At 43.3% G+C, this 23,478-nt stretch overlaps 1 protein-coding gene across 5 annotated transcripts in view; it reads right to left on the bottom strand.

The window, feature by feature from the left end:
* Positions 1 to 214: 214 nt before the first annotated feature.
* Positions 215 to 23,478, bottom strand: part of MTCL1 (microtubule crosslinking factor 1) — a 132,146-nt gene continuing 108,882 nt past the window's right edge. For 3 of the 5 annotated variants that reach the window (XM_019649960.1, XM_019649958.1, XM_019649957.1), the window contains 5 exons: positions 18,351 to 18,605; positions 13,120 to 13,416; positions 11,370 to 11,401; positions 6,793 to 8,332; positions 215 to 1,385 (listed from right to left, as the gene is read on the bottom strand). In XM_019649960.1, the coding sequence (XP_019505505.1) occupies positions 1,191 to 1,385; positions 6,793 to 8,332; positions 11,370 to 11,401; positions 13,120 to 13,416; positions 18,351 to 18,605 (2,319 nt within the window). In that variant the 3' untranslated portion in view covers positions 215 to 1,190. Of the gene's footprint in view, positions 1,386 to 3,942; positions 4,000 to 6,792; positions 8,333 to 11,369; positions 11,402 to 13,119; positions 13,417 to 18,350; positions 18,606 to 23,478 lie in introns of all 5 variants that reach the window. The other 2 variants (XM_019649962.1, XM_019649961.1) reach the window with 1 other exon arrangement.

Consider the following 23,478-nt stretch of genomic DNA (forward strand, 5'->3'; position numbering starts at 1 on the left):
ATACGAAGTTGCTTTTTTATCTATCCCAGGACACTCTTAGGGAGTACAATGAAACTGCAATGTAGTCATGCATTCGCAGTGCATTCCCGATTAGATATGTTAGCAGCTGCTGCTTTTTTAAAGATCTCCCCTTTCCCACCTTCCCCGGCAACTTTCCACTTAAGCCCTTAGGAAAAGATGGAGGGCGTGTGAAACACGAGATGCAGGAACAGACTGCCATTTTGTAAAGGCTTTATTTCTACTTCATCATCGTCTCATACAGACTCCGTTTCAATTTGGTATCCTCATGACTTTTTGTAGTATTTTTCCTTAAACAGAAAATTTTGAGTAAACACTGCATATTGCCAGTTAATCTTTCAACAATTTAAAAATGTCATTGCTGTTATATCATCAATGCAAGAAGACAACAAAAATACAGTACAAGTGATTTCACAATGTATCACAGTGGGACAGAAGACTCACACTTAGGTGATGATAAGACCACAATAGCAGTATGTACATGCACCCCAGTGCTTCGAACCTGAAGACGTGCAAGTAGAGTAGAATATGTGGATTATACAGAGAATTTGGTAAGCCCAGCTAAGGACTCTCTACCTTTTCCAAAATGCTGACATGTATCCCCTTCAGTATACAGGATATCTGTCTTGTCTACTGGCTTCGTGGCTTTTTCACTATAGAAAGTTCATGAATCAGACAGTCTGAAGCATTTCAAAAATTCTTAAAAACCAAAAACACTGACAAAATAAAATTAACTTAAAACACTCTAATGCAACATGGAAATAAACCAAACTAAAACGTAACAGTGCAAATTTAACAGAGAGGCAGTCAGTATTGAGAGGGTGTTCAGAATCTCTTAAAATGTACATCTTTAAAACTTTTATTTTTTTAATTTATTTATATCTTATTTACCTTTTTTGTTTAATATATTGTGTGTAAAAAAGATGGAGACAAAAATAGTTTTCTGAGCTATGAAAAAAATTAAGTTATTACAGGCACATTTACTGTTTCATTCTAGAAACATCTCAGGTTCACAGGTTGAACATTCAGCAGCTGTGTTTTTTTTAAAAACATTCTTTGACCTTGGGAAAACCAGATCTCTCCTTATGAGTGGAGTGTGGTTGATGATGATGGTGTGCTTATGCAAATTACAGTGAATTATTCCGTGATAATCCATGCAAGCTTGCATCATGTCACAGGTGTAGCTTCTCCCCAGGCGGCTCTTCATCGCCGAGCTCCTCCAAGGAGGTCGGGTCTCTGAGTGACTGAACCGGTGAGGCAGTGGGGGAATATGGGGCCCAACGGGATGGAGGGCGACGGTTTGCTGGTCTCTCGGGCCTGGAGAAGCAGGGTTCTAGGGATGGAGCTAGTGCGGAACAAGGTAGTTCCTTCAAAGCCAGAAAGAGAAAGACAGGGTTACTCAGACTGTCAGTTCCTCTAGGGGATGATATACCCCAAACATACTTCTCGACAGACTCAAGTTAAATGCCATAGACCAGGGGCAACAAATTATGAATGTTAATTCATATTCTGCTCATGGAGAATAACTTAAAATGGTAAGTAAAGAATTCAACATGAATGATCAGTGACGACAGTAATGTGAAATTTTCAAATTAGGAAAAAAAGCAGCAATGGCATGAGATGGGTGTGTTTACAGAGCACCTTCAGAACTGGGCTGGAGCATACACAGAGTGGAGAGAGCCGCAGGCCACATGTGGCCTCCACAGTCCACGTGGCTATATTCTGACCCAGCTGATCCTGTCATTTTGGCCCTCCTGCACTTAGCAACAGTGGCTGTTCCTAAGAGGTCAGTCTCCCTATGCCTTCGTCTGTTGAGGGCATGAAGAGATTTAGGATTTCATCCAGCTATATTAGCAACGAGATTCACCTTAAAACAAACTCTGCTACTGTTTATTCCAAAATGACCGGCAGTGGGTTAAACAAACTCCCACAACATGGAAAAAATGCTGCAGGCAGAAATTTTAATTTAGGTCTCATTTTCTTTAATGACTTCTCCTTGCAGCAGCGTTTTAAAAAGTGGAATCAGAGTGCACTTGTGCTTTTGTGTTGTAGGCATCCCACACCTTCCGAGAACAGATAATGCAAGACACACTCAACCGTGATGCAAATCATCTGTGATACTTCTCAAGGGCAACTGCTCGTTTTTTTGGTTTGAATGAATGTTGAACTACTTGTCCTCAGTCTGCACAATAGAAAAAAAAGGACACTCAAACCTGGAATTTGCTGGTACAGAGAAATGTGAAAAGCTGTGGTATGAGGAATGATGATTTCCACAGGGTGGAACTGCCCAAATGACACTCAGACAACAAAAAGCTGAGATGGTAAACCACTGCAATGAAGGATGACACAGAGCAAAGATCCTCAGAGCCAGTCAGGAAGTAAGTCAGAGGACTTAAAGAGAGGTGACAAGCAACTGCAAAGACCAGAATGAGGAACATTTAGTCAGAGGAGCAGGGAAGCAACGGCAGGGAAGAGACAGCCGGCTGTGTTGAAAGACAGTATGGCAGACAATGTGACCAGGAAGGAAGATGGAAGGCAGAACACGCAGTGTTTCTGAAGAGTGATGGAGTGAGGTGGTTGTCTCCCTGTAGTCAGCAGAAAAAGAGCACTAACACTGCAGTCTACTTCTTAAAGTTCCCTGCCTCTTTTGTGGTTGACACTTTATATGACAACAGGGAAGGCTTCATCAGCAAAGCATTTATGCTTTTGAGAACCGTGACAGCCAGGGGCACCTCACCTGTGAAAAGACCATCAGCATTTGAAATAGCTGAAATGTGAACTATCATAGGGGTGAGCTCTGTCCTCACCTCACCTCAGCCCAGGGTATGAGGGGACATATGGTTTGGGATATCTGCTGTTTTGTGTCTTTTGGTGTCACTGCTCCTGGTATTGTGAGGTGTGTGTGTGTCTGTGTGCCTGTGCGCGCTGCTGAGGCTGCTGCTATATGTCTATCTTACACCATACAGCCCATTTCCATCTGGCTGATGCTGGATGAGAATGGGCTTTCCATTAGTTTTGTGCCACCTCTTCACTAGCATCTATTTGTCTCCTCTAGGAAGAAATGTTGAGACCATGAGTTCAAGGGAATGAACTTTCTCTTTAGTAACACACCAGCACATATAAGCAAATGATGCTGTCCTTTCCTGACAAGCCACTGCAGTGTGCTATGTGGGCGTTTGATCATTGGAGCACCTCTTTAGTCTTTGAGAGACAATTGTATTTTGGTACTCAGCACTTTGAGTTAAGACCAGTGGATGAGGTGGGTGGTTGACAATATCCTTATCAAAAACAAGGTTGGTATTTTCTCATATGCCTTGATTGAGGTTCTGAAGGCAATTCTGTAAGAATATATTTTGGAGCAGGAATGACTTTGTTGTTTATTCAATCAACAAATATTTATTGAGCACCTACTAGGTCACCTACGGTGCTTGGAAGGACAAGATGCATTTGCTTTTATTCCTTCTGGTGTGGTTAGAAAAAAGAGAGAAGCCTTATGGCATTATGGTCACACCTCATTACAGCATGTGGTAGTGCATACATGCTACCAAATACAGGTAGCAGGTCCAGGCTGACTGGCAAAATGCTTGGCTCAGAGACCCCCACAGGCTAGAAGTCTGTGCCAGAGACAGTCCCCTCTCCAGTCAATGTCCCTTTACCCCTCTGAAAGCATATGGGCTACAAACTGCACAAGAGAGCAGAAGTTTCAGCAGGATCTCTATAACCTGAAAGCCTTTCTTTGCACCAAGAAGTCAGCAGTCGGCAAATGGGATTATCCAGGCTTCCCCTGGACCAGCGCTGGCAGCTGCATCTAGAGAGCAAATCTACCTGGGACGATTCTGCCTTGTTTCTGGGTGTCAGATGCCAAACCCAAGTTACACAAATGACCTCTTCAGACAGTCTGGAAACAAGAAAGAAAGCACTTACGGCGTGAGGCAGGCAGGACTAGAGTCCCCAGGGGGCAGTTAGTAAGACAGTTTGGTTCTGTACAGAACAGACAGAAAGAAAAGAAAATCAAGTAGGTTGGAAAGTATTTTTTTAAAAAAGAAAAACAGTAAAGGCTTAACGTCTACAAGCAGGGTGCCAGCTCCAGGGACAGCTATCAGAGGTGTGGGGTCCCACAGAAGTGGCACGTGCTCACAGACCTCTCTTCTGCCTCGGTCCAGAGGAAGGAGGGACCCTCACTGCAGAACAGCAACAGGCCTCCCCCTTCCGGTTTCTATTCTTCCCTGAGTTGCCCTTTGGTTTTTAACATTTCAAACACCCTTTGGCGCAATGAGAGATGGAAGTCATCGGACTCTTGTATTTGAAACAGAGAGCATAGAACAGCCAGGTTTGTTTTAGTTACAATGATCAAAACAACCACTGCTCATACCAAAAACTTCCCCTCTCAATTTCCACCCAGACATGGGAGGGAAGAATAGCATTACATTTCCAGATCATTCTCATTTTCTTCACACCAGAACTCCTTACAGCTTCTCTCTGCATTGCTGCATTAGTGCTATGGCTTCAAGAGAAAATGAATAAGTAGCTTGTGGGGTAAGAGTGAGGGGAGAAAGGGGTACTTTCTGTAATGCACAGTCCTCGTCAGGATCCCTGTGTCACCTATGTCTAGATGTCCCAGTGAACGTTCAGGGCTAGAGGCCACACAGGGTACTCAGAGCAGGTTGGGACATCAGAGTTAGTTCTGGTGACTTTGGAATGAAAACCTAGAACTACAACATCACTTACGGAGTGATGAGAAGGGCTCTCCAATGGGCCTAATACAGTAAGTCAATTAAACAAGGAACAATGCCATGGGAGTCTAGAGCAAGCAGATCCATCAGAAAAAGGGGAAAAACCCCCCACAACATTTAAACAGTGCCAGGGAGTGCTCCATGCAGGTTCTGAACCCCTAAAACTGTGCTGTGCTTTCTTCAAAGTCGCCAATCAGCTCTCATGGTAACAAACACACCGAGTAAGAAAATCTAAATAGACACTTTAGAAAGGACCAAGGGGGGCAGTGTACAGCTTTGTACTGATGAAACCATTTTCATGCCTTAGACTTGTGATTCAGTCATTAAACCATTTTCTTTATATCCCCATAGATTGCTTGGAGCATTTACTGTTAGTAACTCAAAGCATTTTTTGGTTCTTAAAAGTTAATTCCTATTTAGTCTCTAATATAAATGGGCACTACAAACACAGCCACTTAATGCTTTGGGACCAAGCCCTGATTTCAGATGATTGCTCCAGAGCCCTGGAAAGGCAGGACATTCACACAAATAGACTGTCTGCCACAGAACTCACTTACCTGTGGGCTCCTGAGGGATGGGCATAACAGAAGCCTACAGAAGAGCCCATCTGTCACCTGAGAACACTCAACCATGGTATTTGTCCTTCTTGGAGCATGTAAACCACTCAATCACGGAGTCACAGAACATGTGGGCCATATACTGCCAAGTTAGGTTGAACCACATGGCATCGAGGCTTCTGTAGGCCACTGGCAACTTCACATGGTGTGAGGTATTTCAGATTTAAACTCTGTATTTTGAATGAAATACTCTTGGTGGGTTAGACTGGGAACCTGGCTCTCACTGCTCCCCCTGTGGGAAATGTGGTGCAGAAGGTGGAATTATTGGGTTTTCAGAAGTCATGACGCATTTTTGCAACGAAAAACATAGAAAAAATACATCATGACTTTTCTGACAACCCAATACATCTTCCTCCTCCTCTCACCTGTGAAGCCCGAGCAGCCGGCAGCTCAGGGAGCACTCCTCCTTTTCTCCGACCTTTGCCATCTGCTTGGGCTGCTCTGCCTGGAGAATGAATGCTTGTGGGTGTCTGGTTCCCACTGGTGTGGACTTTGTCCATCTGGGCTACTGGTGGGTCAGGGCTCTTTCTTAAGTCTACATGTGGGATCACTCCCGAACAGTGACTGGCCAAGGGCTGGCTGGGGACTGTGTCCTCAGCATCATGTGAACTCTGAGGCCAGCATCACCATTTCTTTCACCACATTGTCACTGGGCTTTTTTGCTCATTCTTGAAGTGGAAATGGGGATTGTCTTTTAAAGTGGAATGGTACAAATATACCACGTGTGGATATGTATCAGAACAGAGTTCAAGGTTGACTGATTTGAGAATAATGGTAAGGGGAATATAGTAATAATCACATAATAACAATATTATATGTGAGGTCATACACAATGTAATAATATGTGATGTGTGAGGGAAATAATAACCACATTGTATGAAGGCAAGATTTTGATTGCATCTATTTGCCTCACTGGTTTTATTGCTAGGGGGACTCATTGACACAGAGATGGTGCGTGATTTGTGAAACGTAAGACTACTACTTTGCACTGAAGTCAACACTGGAATCCAGCTGTTCTTGTAGTTCCTCATGAGAGAGGTTCTAGAATCCATACTCTCAAAACCCTCTCTAGTATACCTCTTGTATCGTCACATAAAAAGATCTGGAGCATGCAGAAAGCCCTGACACGACTCTCACATACTTCACATATACATTCCTAGGACATAAATTCATCCAGAAAGGGCAAATTATGACCCTGGATGAAAAGCTCAGATAAACATATGAGCATCGATCACTTAAACCAGAGGTTTGTGTTTCTACCTAATCCATTCTCCTATAAACCCAGTATCTCCCCAGCTCACATATTATGGACCAGGATTCTTGAAATCAAATGACCTAACACAATCCCAGGTTCAAACCTGTTTTCCCAAAATTTAAATGGAGGAGCTGGAGAGTAAGGGTGTGGAATACGCAACCTTCATTACCTCAATGGACCCTGATTCAGCTTTGGCTTTTTCTCCCATGTGGCTGTCACTGTTGAGACTTGGGAGGCCCTGGGGGGCCTGCCTCCTCTCCTCTTTTAAGGCATGCTCCAACAGCTTCTTGTTGAGGATCCGGGCTACATTCTCGGTGAGCGTGTAGCCAGGGGGAGCAGATAAGTCCTGCCTCACAGGCGTGTCCTCTCCCCCTTCTTCCCTACATGTCTCTGAGGCAACCTCAATGGGGCTGGGTGACTGCACCCGGGAACTGGGGCCGGTGTCCTGGCTTGGGCCCAGCTCCAGCTGGGGTTCTGCCCAGCGAGACCGACTCCCAGCCCGTGTCCCCTTCTGGAAGGGGTCCTGCACCACGGGGCTGTGGTCAATGATGTTAAAGAGGCTGGAGAGGCCGTCATTGATGGCGGTGTGCACAGGGCTCTCCCGTGTGGTGGTGGAGCGGGCCCAGGCCGACTCGCTGCACCCCTTCTGGGCCAGCCCTGGTGAGGTCCTGTTATTTGGCTGGTCAGCTTTGGGGAGGGGTTTCCTTTGCAGCTTGGGAGACCCGTACTTAGGGGAGCAGCATGTGCGTTCAAACTTGGCCTGCACCTTCTCAATGGCGGGGGCCACCTGCCTGCTCCTAAGGCCGCGGGATGGAGATGATGCGGGTGTGGCACCACCCCCTGCCTTCGGTGTGAGACACTTGTGGGGGCTGCTGGTGATGGCACTGCTACGCAAGGCTTCGGTCTGCATGCCGATGCTGATAGTCTGAGCAGTCTGTGTCCCAGTCGTCCGGGACCCATTGGTCTGGCATGCCATGTCCTTGACCACGGATCCAGGGGAACTGGAGCAGATGGCATTCCTGACGGAAAAGGCCACCTCCTTCATGTCATCACTCATGTTCTTGGACAACTCCAGGCTGTGCAGTGGGGAGGTGAAACCCAGGGGGGTGCATAGAGCACTATTGAGGGGGTGCAGCCCTCCCTCCCCATAGTCTTGGGGGTGCCTGGAGGGGCCACAAGGCCACCTGCTAAGCATGTGTTCTGAGGGGCCCCCTTTTGTGTCTCCTGTGCCTCCTCTGGCTCTGCTTGCAGGAAACGGGCCCTCGGGTTCTGGGCAACCTGAGCCCTCATCACCCGCCACCATGATGCTGTCCAGCCTGCGGATCGCAGGTGGGCTGTGCATCACCCGCACCCCTGACAGCTCACTACGGACGTGGCTCCGCAGGGGCTGTTTCTGGCAGTGCTCTGGGCTGGTCATGGTGTCCGTGGTCATGGTGATGCTCGTGGTGAGGTACCAGGAGGAGTCAGGGAAAGGATCGGTGCTGGCATTGCTCCCTGCCCGCCCCACCTCGGTCCTGTCTGCCCAGGAGCCTGGGGGCTTCTCATCCCAGCTCTTGCCATTGTATTCTTCAATGTACTTCAGGTCGTCAGGAGACAGGGGTGGAGTGACGTCCTCCTTGCTGCTGGCAGCAGGTAGGCCTTTCTCCGGCAGGAAGGGAGAGACGTCCATCAAGCGCTGAAACTCAGACATGGAAGACACAGACACCGCCCTGGGAAAAGTGGGAGAGAAAACAGTGTTAGCTGCCCGCTAAATATGGAGTCCGCTGACCTGTGAACCCTTAACCCAGTGTAGCACATGTGTCCTGCCCGCACAAGAAGTGTCTATATATGTCAGTATCCACCTGAACTATTAGACCACTTTCCAGTTGCTTGATGTTCTCTACTCCTGAACTGACCCTGTGGATGTTTATTGGATTTTTCATTGCTCTAGAATTGTTCCAGGAGCTTGTATTGGTCAGAATGTAGTACAACCAACCCTCAAACACTGTGGGAACAAGTGGAAGGGTGGGATTACTGGGCAGTCATAGCTAAGCTCCAAACCCACTTTGGATGGTTTCATTTTAGCCTATGGTGCTCCACAGGAAGAAGGGAAGCCTGTCTGTGGCCTGACCTCTCCATCTACTGACCGGTGCCTTCAATTCCATCTGGCCCTGCCCAAATCCACCAACAGGGCTCGGCTTTTCCCTTCCCTCTCTGGTCCCTCCTTTATAGTCAAGCTTTTTCTTTACTCTTGCTCCTCCTATATTCCTGGACAAGAGAAAGATGTCTGCAGCACACATGCACACAATGAAGGGTGATGATGGATGAACTAAAGCAACAGCCCGTTTTGATAAGCTGCTGCCTGATAGACGTAGATTTGGATGTAGATTCCTCAATAGATTAGCACTTTAATTTGATATATTTCTATTTGACATGAATTTACTGACTGCCTCCTGTAGGGTTGGGCAGGCTGGGGATTTTGACATGCTAAAACAGTGGGTTACTGGAGTGCGCAGGCAGCTTGTCAACCCACCTGGGGCAAAGAAGCGGTGGCCAGGAAGGAGGCTTGGAGCTAGCCATGCCTGGCGGCTCAGGCCCTGGATCCTCTGGCCTGGAATCCCTCCAGGTAGGGTGTTGAGGAGGTGAAGTGTATGCAGACTCACTGTCTGCAACTAGACCACTTTCTCATAGGACATATTAATATCTGCCCACCCCCAAACGCAGGCTTGAATACCTAGGGTTCTAGACCAGCCAGGCCCTACTGAAGGGGTCCCAGACAGAGTCCATGGACCACTCCATCATAGAATTGGGGTCTGTGTACCACAGAACCAGCAAAGCTTGAGGTGTCTTTGCCCTCACCCCAGTGCACATCCTCTTGTGGTTGTCACAGTGGGGTAAAAGAGCAGGCTACAAATGCCACTGTTGGGCATTCCACTTTGTTATTTCTCACTAGAGGCTAAAGTCAGTGGTATTTTTGTTGTTGTTGTCAGAAATAATCTGCAAACTGTCCAATGGTCACCTGAATAACAGAAAGCTGGCTATAACCAGTGCTGTAAATAAATGCATGGGTTGATTTGTTGCTAGGTTTTAAGCTTTCCAGCAAAAGTGATTTTTCCTCTTCTTGTCTCTGATCCAGTCAAGGATTTGCTGAATTAATAATGAGCTTCACAACACTGTTTACTGGGGGCTGGAAGTGTCCTGCAGATACCGAAGCCCTGAGCCTGCCACACTGTTTGGACGAAGCTCATCTAACCCTGGCTTCTGCTCACAGAGGACCTACTCACAGAGTTAAATCAATGGCATCTGTGTAGGGACTTTTGCCTTTGGAGCTTGGATGGATATCGTGGAACAGAGTGAGGACAGAGAAAGGAAACGCATCAACCTTAGCAGCATCCAAAGTGAAACAAAACTACAAAAATCAGGAAGCACTTGAAACGTGTGCAGATACATCAAGGTGCATATAAGAAAGTAGGGAGGGAGCACACGAAACTGCTAGAAGCTAGAGGGAAAAGGGAACGATGGGGAGGACACATGTACTTTCTTACTTTGGACATTTTGATATTGTTTAAATTTTACAAACATGGATTACTTTTGAAGTTAACAGAAGCAATTAATAAAAAGCTACAGAGCAAGGAGGAGCTCTGCTAAGAAAGGAAGAAAAGTGGAGGATATAATGATAGCTAAGCTTTGCTTACTGCTTATTCTGTGCAGTCATTGCTTTATGTGTATTAACATATGTAAGCTGTAAAAAAAAAATCTAAATACCTCCTGTTTACAGATGAGGAAACTGAGGCACAAATCAGTTACATAACTTACCCATAGTCACATGGCTAGTGAGGGGCAAAAGTGGATTTGTACCCAGACTATTTGGCTCTTGAGCCTGAGCTCTCAAGTGCTGACCTGTACAGTCTGAGAATGACCAGACAAGACAGGTCTTCAAGGACAGAAACATACCATATGCAATTCTAGGTCTTGGATGAATCTGATACAGGGCAAAATGGGCAGGAGAGGGTAATCCATGGACTCGAAGTTCATAGAAAAACCAGGGATGAGGAGATCTGAAAATATCAAATGGCCCAAAGGAGAAATTTTACGTATGTAGCGGAAATGGTACATATTCATCTATAAAGAAAAAAGGCTGTGTGTGGGTTGGGGGGAGGCGGGTATGGGAAATCTCTGTACTTACCTCTCAGTTGTGCATTTTTAATGTTTAAATTTAAATAAATTTGTTTATATGTGTCTCTTTACAAAATGTCCCATCATACAGATGACCTAAAATATATGATTACTAAATAATATCAACAACATCAAGTACTTTACATCTACTTCAAGGATTGTTTCTGGGAAATATTTTAATAAATCCCTACTAGTAGAGTTTTTAAATGTACAGTATATAAAATGTCTCACAGCCTATCAAAGGGAAGTTTTTTTCAGACTTTAAGTTAGAAGAGAGGGGTTTCCATGGACTTTTCAAAAACCAAAATTCCATTTAAGACAATCTTTCCTTTATATACACAACACACAACTACAACTGCAAAGTTCTTACCCTAACACTAATACACTGCACATCTCTGGCCTTTTTGTTGCTAACTATGGAAAATACCATAGTTTTGAAATAAAAATAATAAAGCAACTACTTATTCAGAAGTCTTATTTGAAGAAGTCATGTGAAGAGTGTTAAAATAGACCACAATGACAAGCTGGAATTTTAAGACCAAAAGGATTTTATTTCAGTTGTCTACTATTGTTTTCATCAATCCTACTTACCTTTGAAGATTTCCCTTGTGATTTTCTTCTTCCTATAAAGAAGAAATAAGTTTGTCTGAATCAGTTAATATTGGTTGCCTATGGAGCCTTAAGTGTGCTAAGTGATTTGTTTTGCTCTCCTGCCCTGGGAAAACACCATTAAAAATGTACCCAGAGCTGAATTTTGGTTGGGAGTGCTGCCCTTCAGCCCTTTGAAGTACAATAATAAAACCAGAATCCACAGTGTGATGAGGGGTTAGAGCTTCTGCAGTCCAGGGAGGATCCCACATGAATGAGAAAAACCTGCTATAAACTTTGTCATCGAAGAAGTGGCTCTCCTGTGCTTCTTCAAAGGACCTTGCTGACTACATGAATTTCAAACCTGGCTTTATAATGACCTGGTTGTCTATGTGTGTGTGTGTGTGTGTGTGTGTGTGTGTGTGTGTGTGTGGTGTGGGGGAAGGGGGAGGGAAGAGGGGGAAGGAAAGATGAGGGTGACAGCGTGAGCTAGCAGACTGATGTCCCTTGGTCTAAGCCTCACTTATAGAGGTTGGTGTGACATCCTTAGGCTTGCGCGCTTTCTTGGTTTTAAACATTACCACTTCGAATCAGAGATGAAGTTACAGGGACTTCTGCTTAAGAAGAATGACAGCTAAGCTGGCAGAGAACAGCATGAACACAGGTTGTCTTGAGAGAACACCCACATGCTGACATGGTCTTGAAGAAGGCGCGAGGATCCTTGCAAGTCCTCGATGGTAAGAGAAATGTATTCATCAGTACAGTAAACAGCCTGGTGAGCTTCCACTTAGTGAGCATGGCCCGAGTCTCTGCCATGCAAATCATTGTGGGGTCCAGGCCACAGCAGAGCTGACACTGATAGTCTCCCCATCCCTAGCTGCCTTCTCTCTGCTGTGAAACTAAATCATGTGAGATTGCCAATAGATCAAACAGGGCAGCATATTGGCAATGTTGCATCGACTGGGTACATATTGCTGAAGAGAGGGCACCTGACCTTGCTGGCACATGACTGAAGTATAATTTCCCCACATTTCAACAACACTATTTGACGTGAACTCTTCTAAGTCTATTAAGTACTCGGGACAGGTTAAATGACAGGTATAACAACTGTTGAACTGTCTCACAGGTAATTATTCTTAAAATCAATTTTTAAAACCTGCTTTTAGAAAGGACATAACCAGAAAAACCTGATGCTGTGCCATGGAAATTTCAGCACAGAGTTTGGCTCACCTATTTGATGATCTAATTTACATACGGTTTCTACATCTTGGGTTTTTTCCTTTTCACAGAATGAGATATTTATGGTATGTCATTGTTTGGTGGCATTTGTTACTTGCAAATGTGAGGTACTTTCTATAAAACTGATTTTTCTGTTGTTATTAGTAAGTTTTCTACGGTCAGAGAAGACTGTGCTATGGTTTTTTAAAAAGCTGAAGATCTACACTTCCTAGAATGATGTTTCCTACAGTGTTTCACTGGACATGCCCATTCGAGAGACCTTTCTGTTTACATAGGACATGAGCCCTGTATTTCCAAACCCAAGGCAAGTTGGCAAAGTGAAACTGACTACAGCACATGCTAGGAGTTTTGGGTCAGACCACCAAGCAAAGCTCTTGGCATTGTGAAAGTTTCATTTTTACTCAACACAGAGGCTGCTATACGCCAGCCCTAGAGCCTACCAGACACATGGCTAGGTTTCCCAACAACCCACTGGTCCTGTAGTAATTAACTGAACCCCAAAACCCAAGCCGACCTCGGGAAGGCAGTTCCTGAACTCTCTCTGGGGTCCATGGGCCGGAGGCTCCTCGGGCTCATCATCCAGGGACAGGGCGTCCAAGTAGAGGTTCTCCCGGGCTGAGCACCTGTCCGATTCCTTCAGCTTGGACAGCGGTCGATCTTCAAACGGGGTGGAGTCTGTGTCTGCACAGGGCCACATCCCCACTGGACAGAGCACTCGGGGACTTCCAGGGGGGGCAAAGGGGCGGATATTGTCTTCTTCTTGATCACAGAGGAAACTGCCACCTCTCGGGGGACTGTTTTCTTTCTGTAACTTCAGGGTTTTAAAAATGAAAACCATTTTTTTCTGTTACTCTCCTAAGACCATGGTTTCTCCACGATTTGGAATTATAGATGGATCCATCTATAACTCCACAGCTCACATCTCAAAGAAGTAAACGTTCTTAAAATTCTGACTTTAATTTCAAAATGTAACCCAACATTAGAAATGTGGATTTTTTAATTATAATTTTATCTGGACTGAAAATCTGTATTAACCACACACAAGCCAACTCCTTCTGACGAAAATCTATGTTATTGTATGTAATTTTGGGTACTGTACTCACAGGAAACTATACATTGTTAAATGACATATTTAGAACTCTCTTTTGTAATTACCTTCATAACTTAAGGAACACTCAATGGAAAACCATTAGTGACAGCAAACTTCTAAGGGTGAATTTAATTTTCCTAACCAGCAGAGTTTTGTAATAATAACAGAGTACTAATTCCAAATTATGTGGAATCGGCCCTATGTCTAACCTGAGTAATCAAACTGGGTTATAATCACCGGTTGTCAAAAACAACTTATACTTTGCTTGGGATGTATAAAACTTTACTATAAACGTAATTAAAGATCTGATATGACTGAAAACAAAAACAAACAAACATAAACATTGATTCATATACATATATATATACATATATATATATATATATGTATATATATATATATTTTTTTTTTTTTTGGCTTGACTTGGTTAGCTCAAGAAGCGCTGGGGGAAAACACAGGACCACCTGGAGTTAAGAAGACCTGAACTAGAACCATTGTTTCACAGCTTGCTGGCTTGCTAGCAGGTGTAAAGTTAGGGCACTCTTCTCAGCTCAGTCTCCTCACCTGTAAATGGGGATAACATGTCTCTCTTCTAGGCTGGGCCCATTGTAAAGCTCACTGTTTGTCAGTGAAACCACCACTGACTGATTCCAGGACTGCGGCACACTGATAACCACCTTGTCTATTTACAGCATAGAACCACATGGAGGCCCTTCAGGTAGGGAGCCAATGGACAGACAGGAAAATGGTGTGAGAGAAGCTCAAGTGGATGGCTTTCCCTAGGTCTCCCAAGCTTACCTCACTGCCTCCTTATCAAAATATGCACAGAAAGCACAGTTGAGAGACAGAGCTGAGCATATTTGCACCTACATATCCTTAATGGGCTCTTCATTGGATGACATGTTCATGCACTCTACACATCGGCTCCTCTTTTGAATAAGTAAATTATCGAATGACTAAAGTGACATTTGGGTTTGCCCTGAAGGGGTAGCAGAAGGAAGATTTTTAATACTTAAGTGCTGGGACGGTGTCAGGAAGTTCTAAAACTCCCTTGGAAGCATACTAATTTATTGTTTAACAAAGCATCTTTCATAAACTATACCTTTGTGTCCCAATTTAAATCTTCATTCACAAACTGGATATAAGTGTAGTCTGTGAATCAGGAACAAAGCCATGTGAAATAATGGGGATAAAAAACTAACTCATATTTTAGCAATTTCTGAGATGGTGGAACCAAAGTAACAGAGTATTATCTTCATTTTACGAGAAAGCTGGAGATTCAAGCAGCCAGAGCTTCAATGTTAGAGTTTGAGACAGGATCACAGTTGAATTAGGGAACAAGCAAGTCACTTTGGGTTTTAGCTCCGCCCTCCCCATGACAGTTCTTCAGTTCTCTTAAAGATGCTAAATGTATTCTTTAAAAATAAAAAATAAAAAGAAAAGTTTTTTATTATGTTCATCTAATGCATGTCAGCACAATTTAGTTTCAACACATGATCATCTCCAAGTTATTTTGGGCAAGGAATTAAAATGCGAAAATCACATTTGAAGCTGTAAATGTACACTGAGGGTGTGTGTGAAGAGGGGGAAGAATGATCAAAGAGGAGAGTGATGAACAAGCAGGTTCTATCTCAGTGAAAGTGGGATTTCAAAAATAAACCCCCACAGCCAGGAGCAATGTACACTAAAGCTGGTAAGTGTTAGGTTTCCTAAAAATGAACTGGAAGGATTTTAGCTGGAGGTATCTACTGCTAAGATGCCTCTGGGGTGTTGTAATAGAATAATGGGTCCTTAAAAGGATAGGGTTTCCTAGGAGAGTCATTTCAAACCAGGCATCAGCAATTACTGTACTTAGAATCCTGCAGTAGAACAACCTGTAATGCAAACAGAAAATTTAAATGATTTGCATTTCAAATAACACAGGAAACAATAAACCCTCAAGAGTGTCACCTTATCTGAACTGGTCAAAAGAAAAAAGGGCACTTTGTGAACAGGTTTTAAAAGAATGGCCTTTGTGTAGTAGAGGCAACAGATCTAAGGAAGTTACTGGAAGGAGAACGGAATGACACATGAACTTTCAGCCCTTCAGAGCTGCAAGTCCTATCATCTATATGTTAACTGGGAATTTAACAATTCTAAGGAGAAATGTAGTGTGACGCCATAAAAGTTAACTATGACCCAATCAAATTTGGATTGAGACAAGAGATGCTGATAAGATAGATGATATGTGTTATATGACCTTACCCACACTCCCACAGTCATTCATCATATAAAATGCCTCATGTGGCACAGAAATTGTGCAGGAATTCAACGACACCAGACAAGTATGAAGCATGTGTTCTGAAAGTGGCAAATGAATTTAGTGTTACTTCTTTCACCATCTGTATTAGGTTATCATAGTCAAGGTTATATGGCTCACCAAGTAGTCAAATATTGAGAGCATAAATTATTAAGAATGTTCACCTATAATTGTTGTTTACCTGTGGAATGTGTAACTAAAAGTTAAATGAGCAACCCAGTAACTGATAAACCAAATCTCTACATACACACATACACACTTTAGCCAATTTCCTCTTTCACAAAAAATGCCTATAAACTACTTTACCTAATTTTCAGGATTGGGCACTGAGATTTATAAAATCCTCTTTGAAAACCTTGAATATTTTGGAGGAAAAGGCCAGGTTTATTTTTGAAAGCCACCATTACATATCTAAAGCAGCATTCACTGGCAACAAACCCTCTTCTAAAAACAGCAGTGAAATCATTGTACAAAGCCTATGGGATCCACACACACAGATTTCAGGAACAGATGAATGCCCGGAACTCATTATGCTCAAAGATGTTAACCTTGAGGACTAAATTCTGGAGCTATCAGCTTGGTAGAATTGTTGTAGAAATGGGGTTCAGCTCCTTTCCCCTCTTCTCTTTCCAAATTATGGAGGCAACTGCTCATCCCTGTCATTAACTCTTCAAAAGATGAGTATCTTCGGATGTCTTACCAATTTTCTCTTTACTAGAATTTCCTCATTTTCAAAAGTAAAAAACAAAAGAACCCTAAAGGACTTGCTTAATTTATATCCAAGGTGTGACTTCCAATATGAAGTTGTGACAAGACCAACAAGCCTACGGCTAACAGGCAAAGGGGACCCAGAAGGGTACAGATCGTGATGGCCTTGCTGGGGTATGGGAAGGAGACAAAGTGAGAGATCCTGGCGGGAAGGCCAAGAGGGAACTTCCCTGGTAACAAGGTGCCTAGAGTTATTGTGATACTGTGATACTGGTTAGCTAAAGTTGGATATGATAAATCTGTGACCATTTCATAAGAACACATAATGCTTTGCCCCTACAATGTCCACTGAACAACTGATCACAGGCACACAGGGTATTTAATACAGAAGATTCTCCTCAAGTGCTGGTATTTCTAGGCCAAATAGGAAGTGGCCAACTTTCCTCTGATAGAATTTAGGGAATTTTGAAATGAGCCATATCAAATATCAATATGGTGACTCAGTTGTGTGAGTGTGAGTGTAATCCAGCCTAGGAAGAGCTTCAGCTCCTTTCTCTGTAGTGAACTTCTTTCTTTCTCAATGCTCTCTGAGCAATAGGCTCCAAGTTTCTTTTAGTTCATTCTCCCTCCCTCACTCCCCTATGGTTTGCAGAAACTAACCTTTGCCTCTGTAACTGCATAACACAGGTACCATGTCTGGGGATAATGGAGCACATTTTTCAAAGGGCTCCCACATAAATGCAGGCAGTATGGGTATTTGTAATAGAGTAATTAGGTTATTTTTCCTGAACTCAGTTTCTTATTGATTAATACATTTCCTTGAGGCCTCATGAATTTATAAGTGTGATGGTTGCAATAAATAAAATATATGTATGCTATGTAAAAATCCAGCCAGGGAGGAATTCTAAACCTTCATCAATTTAATATGAAAATGTAATCTGTGCATCATTCAGACAAAACCACAATTATGCAAACTGTGCTAAATCTGACGCAATGCAGAGAGTGATGATCTGGGAAGTACAAAAACAACTCCCCTCATCTCCTGAACACATCTGAGTTTTTGAATTGTTTGTTTAGCTGAAGACAATGAGCTACCAGCTACCTCCCCTGACTATAGTTCTATCTAGTTACAGCTCAGCAATATCCACAGCAGGTTCAAACAGCCTGACTTCCAAGTTAATTCAGCAATTTCTTTACTAATGGACAAAAATTCCATTCAAGCTGGAGCAGTCATGTGACCACATCTTTAGTGGCAAACTTAAAAGTTCATTTGTGTTTGACAGAAATCACTTTATAAGACCTGAAATAACTCATCTTTCAAGTTTAGTCTTTAAATTCCTTTAAAAAGTTATCCCCCACACACCCCTGAACATATACACACCACCCATAGATACACACAGGGAAGTTACTTATAAACTTTGCAATGAAAAGATCTGTGTAATGGAAAGGCTGAGCCTAGGTCTCCAATACTAAAAATTTTAGTATTTCTTCCTCTTCCTCTGGAGGACCATGAAACATCCTGAAGTATAGACAGTAAGGACCTCTGAGCAGCCCAGTGTTTTTTATCCCTCTAAATCCTCTGATTTCCAGGTCAATTTAGCTGTCTCTACTCTCTTCCTTGTCCTCTGGTGTCTGGGTGCCTCCTTACCTGTTCTATTCTCCACAAGAGTTCCTTCTTTTGCTGTTCCCACTCCTGCCGATCTCTGTCCAGGCGGTCGAGAAGTTCCACCTTCTCCCGGTTCCAGTTCTTTTCATTGTGATGGATCTGCCACCGCAGGTCCATGACTAGGCCATGACTGTCAGCAAGGAGCTTCTGGTGTGTCTCCCTCTCCTTCTTAAATGCCCCTTTGCTGTCAGTAGTGGAGCCTGGTTCTCCCAAGTTTTTCTCAGTCTTCTCTTCCAGCTGTCAAGGAGAAAAAAACTTAGGAACTTAGTCCCTGCCAAGTTTTGCATTAGCAGGTAAAGAAAAATCTCAGCATATTAATGTATTATCCTTAGAAACATGTTTATTTTATTTTTTTTTTTTAAGCTGAGCCATCCTGCCACTGGTTGGCAGCTCAGCGGCTGCTCAGCTTGGGCCAGGAATCGAACCACTGTTGCTCAGAGCTCAAACTCTAGAGCGAGCTCTTAACCAACTGAGCCACTCGGTCAGCCCTGGAAACATGTTTAAACCAAGATTTGACCAATCTCAATGAAACCGTTTTCATTTTTAAAGTCCTAATTATGAACAATTGACACAGAATGTTAAGCTTCCCATAGTCTGCTTCTCAGCTCCACTTCCCTACTCTGAGTCACCACCATCTCTTGACTGTCTCTCTGTAGAGCTCCTTGGGGACAGGTACATGTCTGTCCCTATAGTCTTAGCCCCCATGTGAAACCAAGCAACGGGGCAGTGATGGAACCTGGACATTTACAACAAGTATTTGTCAAACACCTAGAAGGTTAAATAACAAAAACAAACACACAAGCAAAAAAAGAAAAACAAACACCCATCTAGACATATAGTCAAACTGCTGAAAGCCAAAGAGGAAGGCTTGGAGACAGAAAAAAACACACCACACACAGAGGCACATAGACAAAAATGACAGCAGACATCTCTTCGGAAACTATGCAGCTCAGAAGACAATGGAGTGACATCTTTAAAGGGCTGATGGGGAAAATAGCAACCTTGATAGAATTCTATGTATCTTTTAAAAATAAAGAAAAAAATACTTTTTCAACAAATAAAAACTGAAAAAAAATTTCCAGCCAGACCTGAGCTTCAACAAATGATAGAGAAACTTTTCAGACAGAAGAAACATGATACCAACAGACACTGATCTACACAAAAAAATGAAGAACACTGGAAATGGCATAAACAAATGCAAATATAAAACTCATTTTTCCTAGTTTTTATTGCTTCAAAATATCACTGAGTGTCTAAAGCAAAAATATTTGCAATGTATTGTGTGTTTATAGAACATGTATAAGTAAACTGTATGACAACAACAGCAGAGGACAGGAGGAAGGAATTGGAAGAATGCTGCTGTTGGAGAACGTAAATTTTAGTTAAAGATTAGTGAAATTACAGGTGTATTTTTTCCCTATTCCAATTCAGCAGATCCCTGAATTCTACACATGGACCCATATTAATCCATTGAATTCTAATGGTTTCTAATCTATTCCCTACCCTGAAGCCAGAATAAACTTTTTAAAAGCAAATCAAAATGCTTTTGTTTTATTATAAAGTTAGGATTATCATTTCAATTCTTTGAACATTCTTTTTTTTTCTCAAACAGCCCCTCAGATGTGGCATGCTCCTTTCCCCTCAATGTTCCTTTTCTGTCCGATACATCCTTTCTCTCCTTTTCCATGTACCCACTCCTATTCATCCTCGGAGGTTCACTCTAACCAGGACTTTCACAAACCCTTAAGGGACCTTCCCTGAACCCTCAAGCCAATGTGTATGCCCTGCATACCCCCATTCTCCGACAGCACTGTGTCCAGGCCTGGTGGGGCACTTGTCACACTATTATAAATTATAGCCCTTGTCTGGGTCTCACACTGTACTGGGAACCCAGTCAAGAAATTTATTTTTTGCTGGGTCTTGGCATTTAGAATAAGGACTGACTTAGGAGTGAGTTAGTTGAAGGAATCACAGAGTTTGAAGTTGACACAAAATGGCCTCTGCTTAGAGAAAATACTAACTTTTGGTAGAATTTATCTGTTTTGCCTTTAGGTAGAAGAAGATAAAGATGGGACTATTATAAATGAACTAGCATCTGCCCACATTCATTGTTTCATGGGCTGTAAATGTTTAGTGAACTTCTTAAATGATTTGGGCAGATGAATCTTTACCTATTACCACCTGGATTCTAGGCTTGAAGTCCTAGATTTATTTCATGGTATTTAATGACTCTCCTTGAGGCTTTATTTGTAGCAAATATGTGGGTGGATACCAGGTTCCTCTAAAACAAAGATGAAATGTTTTGAAACTGACTTGCATCAAGATCATGCCTCCTTTCTTTAGCTACACTTACATCTTTGAAAATATTTAGCTTTTTCTCCCATAAATATAGTTTTAAATAGGTTTAAAGGCAGCTCATTAGAGAGTATCCTTACTCATTTCTCCTTTGCTACTGATTGCTCAGGCTGTGTGCTAACAAAAACAGAGCATCTAGTAAGTGTCTGCAACTAGGCAGTGGGCAGGACTCATAACTGGGTCAGTGGCTCTGTCATCTGACCAGCCTGGCCTGGAACTTTGGTTTTCCTATGTCTTGCAGCTTCTTCTGCAGAGAAGACTGTGTCTCTGCTCTTCCCAGGGCTGAAAGTGTGATACCAGTGCTCCCTTGAGCCAGGTGGCAATGTAGGTGAACCTGTGGGTACCAGAGAAGCTGGGTTTTTTTTACATGACAGGCCCTTTCTTCTTTTATTAAGGCCAGATGTCTCCTTTCTGGGCAATATTTTGTGTATATGCAGGACTGAGCCAATTCACATAAAATTTTAATTATTTTGTGCTTTGCTTCAAAATTGGGCCTAGAAAATAGATTATCAAAGATGCACAGTCCTTTCTTCCCTCATCATGACCAAGGGGGCTGGAAGAAACCTGGAGAAGCAATCTGAGCAAGCAGATACTGCAGGAAGTGACAGTGCTTTGAGGATTTTCTGAGAGAAAATGTTTCTGAAAACATCAAAATGAATGTTTCTAGCTAAGTCTGATCTTAACAATTATGCCATGGTCGAAAATATCCCAGGAGGCTCCACTCTGTTAGGAGTGTGGAGGCGGGAACCCACTCTCCTCCACTTGAGCACTAAAGGCTCTGATCCAAGACCAGCCACTTCTTCTGGGCCTCCATTTCCTTTGGTGTAAATAAGGACACTGAAATTGATGAGACTTCTAGGGCATGTAATAGAAGGTTGACAACCCTTTCCAGTATTTGGAGAAACCTAAATGAAAGCAGGTGTTTCCCTTTTCCAGAGATAAATAAACTACAATGTGCTTTTTCTTAGCTCCTGTCTGAATTATTATATGTCAATGTACTCTGATCACCACTTCATGCTGTCCATTCTTCAATGGGACTAAACATAATCTTGTTCAATGCAGAATGGAAAAATAAATGCTACTTTAAAAATACTGCTTAGGTTTGTTTGTTTGTTTGTTTGTTTGTTTGTTTCGGTCAAGATGGCAGAATAGGTAAACATTGTGCTCACTTCCTCTCATGACCACATCAAAATTATAACTAAACCACAGAACACATCATTGAGAATCACCTGAAGTCTAGCTGAACAGAAGTCCTGTAACTAAAGATATACAGAAGAAGCCACATGGAGACTGATAGGAGGGGAGGAGGCTCTGAAGAGGCTGGTCCCCACACCCACATGTGGCAGTTAAAAATCAGGAGGGAAGTTAAAAATCACTACCTCAGTAGAGGTCCCCCTTGAAGAGCGAGAGGTCCCAGCTCCACACCAGACTATCCCAGGGCTCCAGTGCCAGGAAGAGAAGTCCTCATGACTTCTGGCTGTGAAAACCAGCAGAGATTGTGGCTGAGTGAGACAGTGAGTGGCTGGAGTCCCAGGCATTCCTCCTAAAGGGCCCATGCACAGACTCACTCACTCTGAACTCCAGTGCTGGGGCAACAGCTCAAAAAATCCAGGGACATACAGGGAGGAACAAATTGTCTGAATCAGAGCAAGGGTTGGAGGGGCAGTTTTCGCCCAGACAGAAGTGAGAAGTGATGGCAGAAGGCATTGTTATTTTGTTGAGCCCTCTCCCCTCTCAGTGTGCAGAAATAGGCAGCCACCATATCTGAATCTCTATCAACCCAGCTAACACCATTTGTCCAACTCGGCCCTGGTGATTCCAAGATACTGCCCATCCAAGCTACTGCAAGTGGCTTTTCCATACAAACAGCCTGTCTTGGCTCATGCTATGAATTTTCCTAAAATCTTTCAAAGTTCACAAACCCAAAACAAGCAGCATCTGGGCTTGGCATACCCCATACCTCTTCCTAAGCAACCCCAAGTCTGGCACTAGTGGCAGCAGACCTTGGTTCACAGTTTACCCTCTCCTAGGCACCTCCAAGCCCAGATAGGGTGGAAGACATCGGACGATCACTTTGTGACTCATTCTAGATGGCCCCTGGAAGGGCACGGCAGCAGGTAAACTTGGCCTGTGGCAGGGCCTTTCCAGGAGTACCCAGGGCCAGCATGCCCAGTGGCTGGTTTCAGACCATAACAGAGCACCACCAGGTCACCTCCACAGATGACACACCTAAAAGGAAGACTGGGCAGGCACCAGAGCCCTGCTAAAGCAAATCCTGCTCTTACATAACAGTTCCTCCACTGTAGTCACAGCCAGTCCTCAGAACCAATCAGCCTGAGGGTTAATTCCTCTCATTGATGTGCCAACAGCAACTGAGACTCAGCTACAACAAGAAAGCACACACAACCCACACAAGGGACACACCTGGAGTACCTGGCTTAAGTGACCAGGGTGACTGTGCCACTGGTCCCCACAGGACACCTACTACATAAGGCCATTCTACTAAGACTGGGAAACATAGCAGCTCTACCTAATACACAGAAACAAACACAGGGAGGCAACCAAAATGGGGAGACAAAAAAAATGTCCCAAATAAAAGAATAGAACAAAGTTTCAGAAAAAGAACTAAATAAAGTAGAGACAAGCAATCTACCAGATGAAGAGTTCCAAAGAGTGGTTATAAGGATGCTCAGTGATCTTAGTGAGAACTTCAAAAAAAAGGTAGGAAACATAAAAATGGAGATAGAGAACATAA

Source organism: Hipposideros armiger, unplaced genomic scaffold (genome assembly GCF_001890085.2).
Source record: "Hipposideros armiger isolate ML-2016 unplaced genomic scaffold, ASM189008v1 scaffold_136, whole genome shotgun sequence".
Lineage (NCBI taxonomy): Eukaryota > Metazoa > Chordata > Mammalia > Chiroptera > Hipposideridae > Hipposideros > Hipposideros armiger.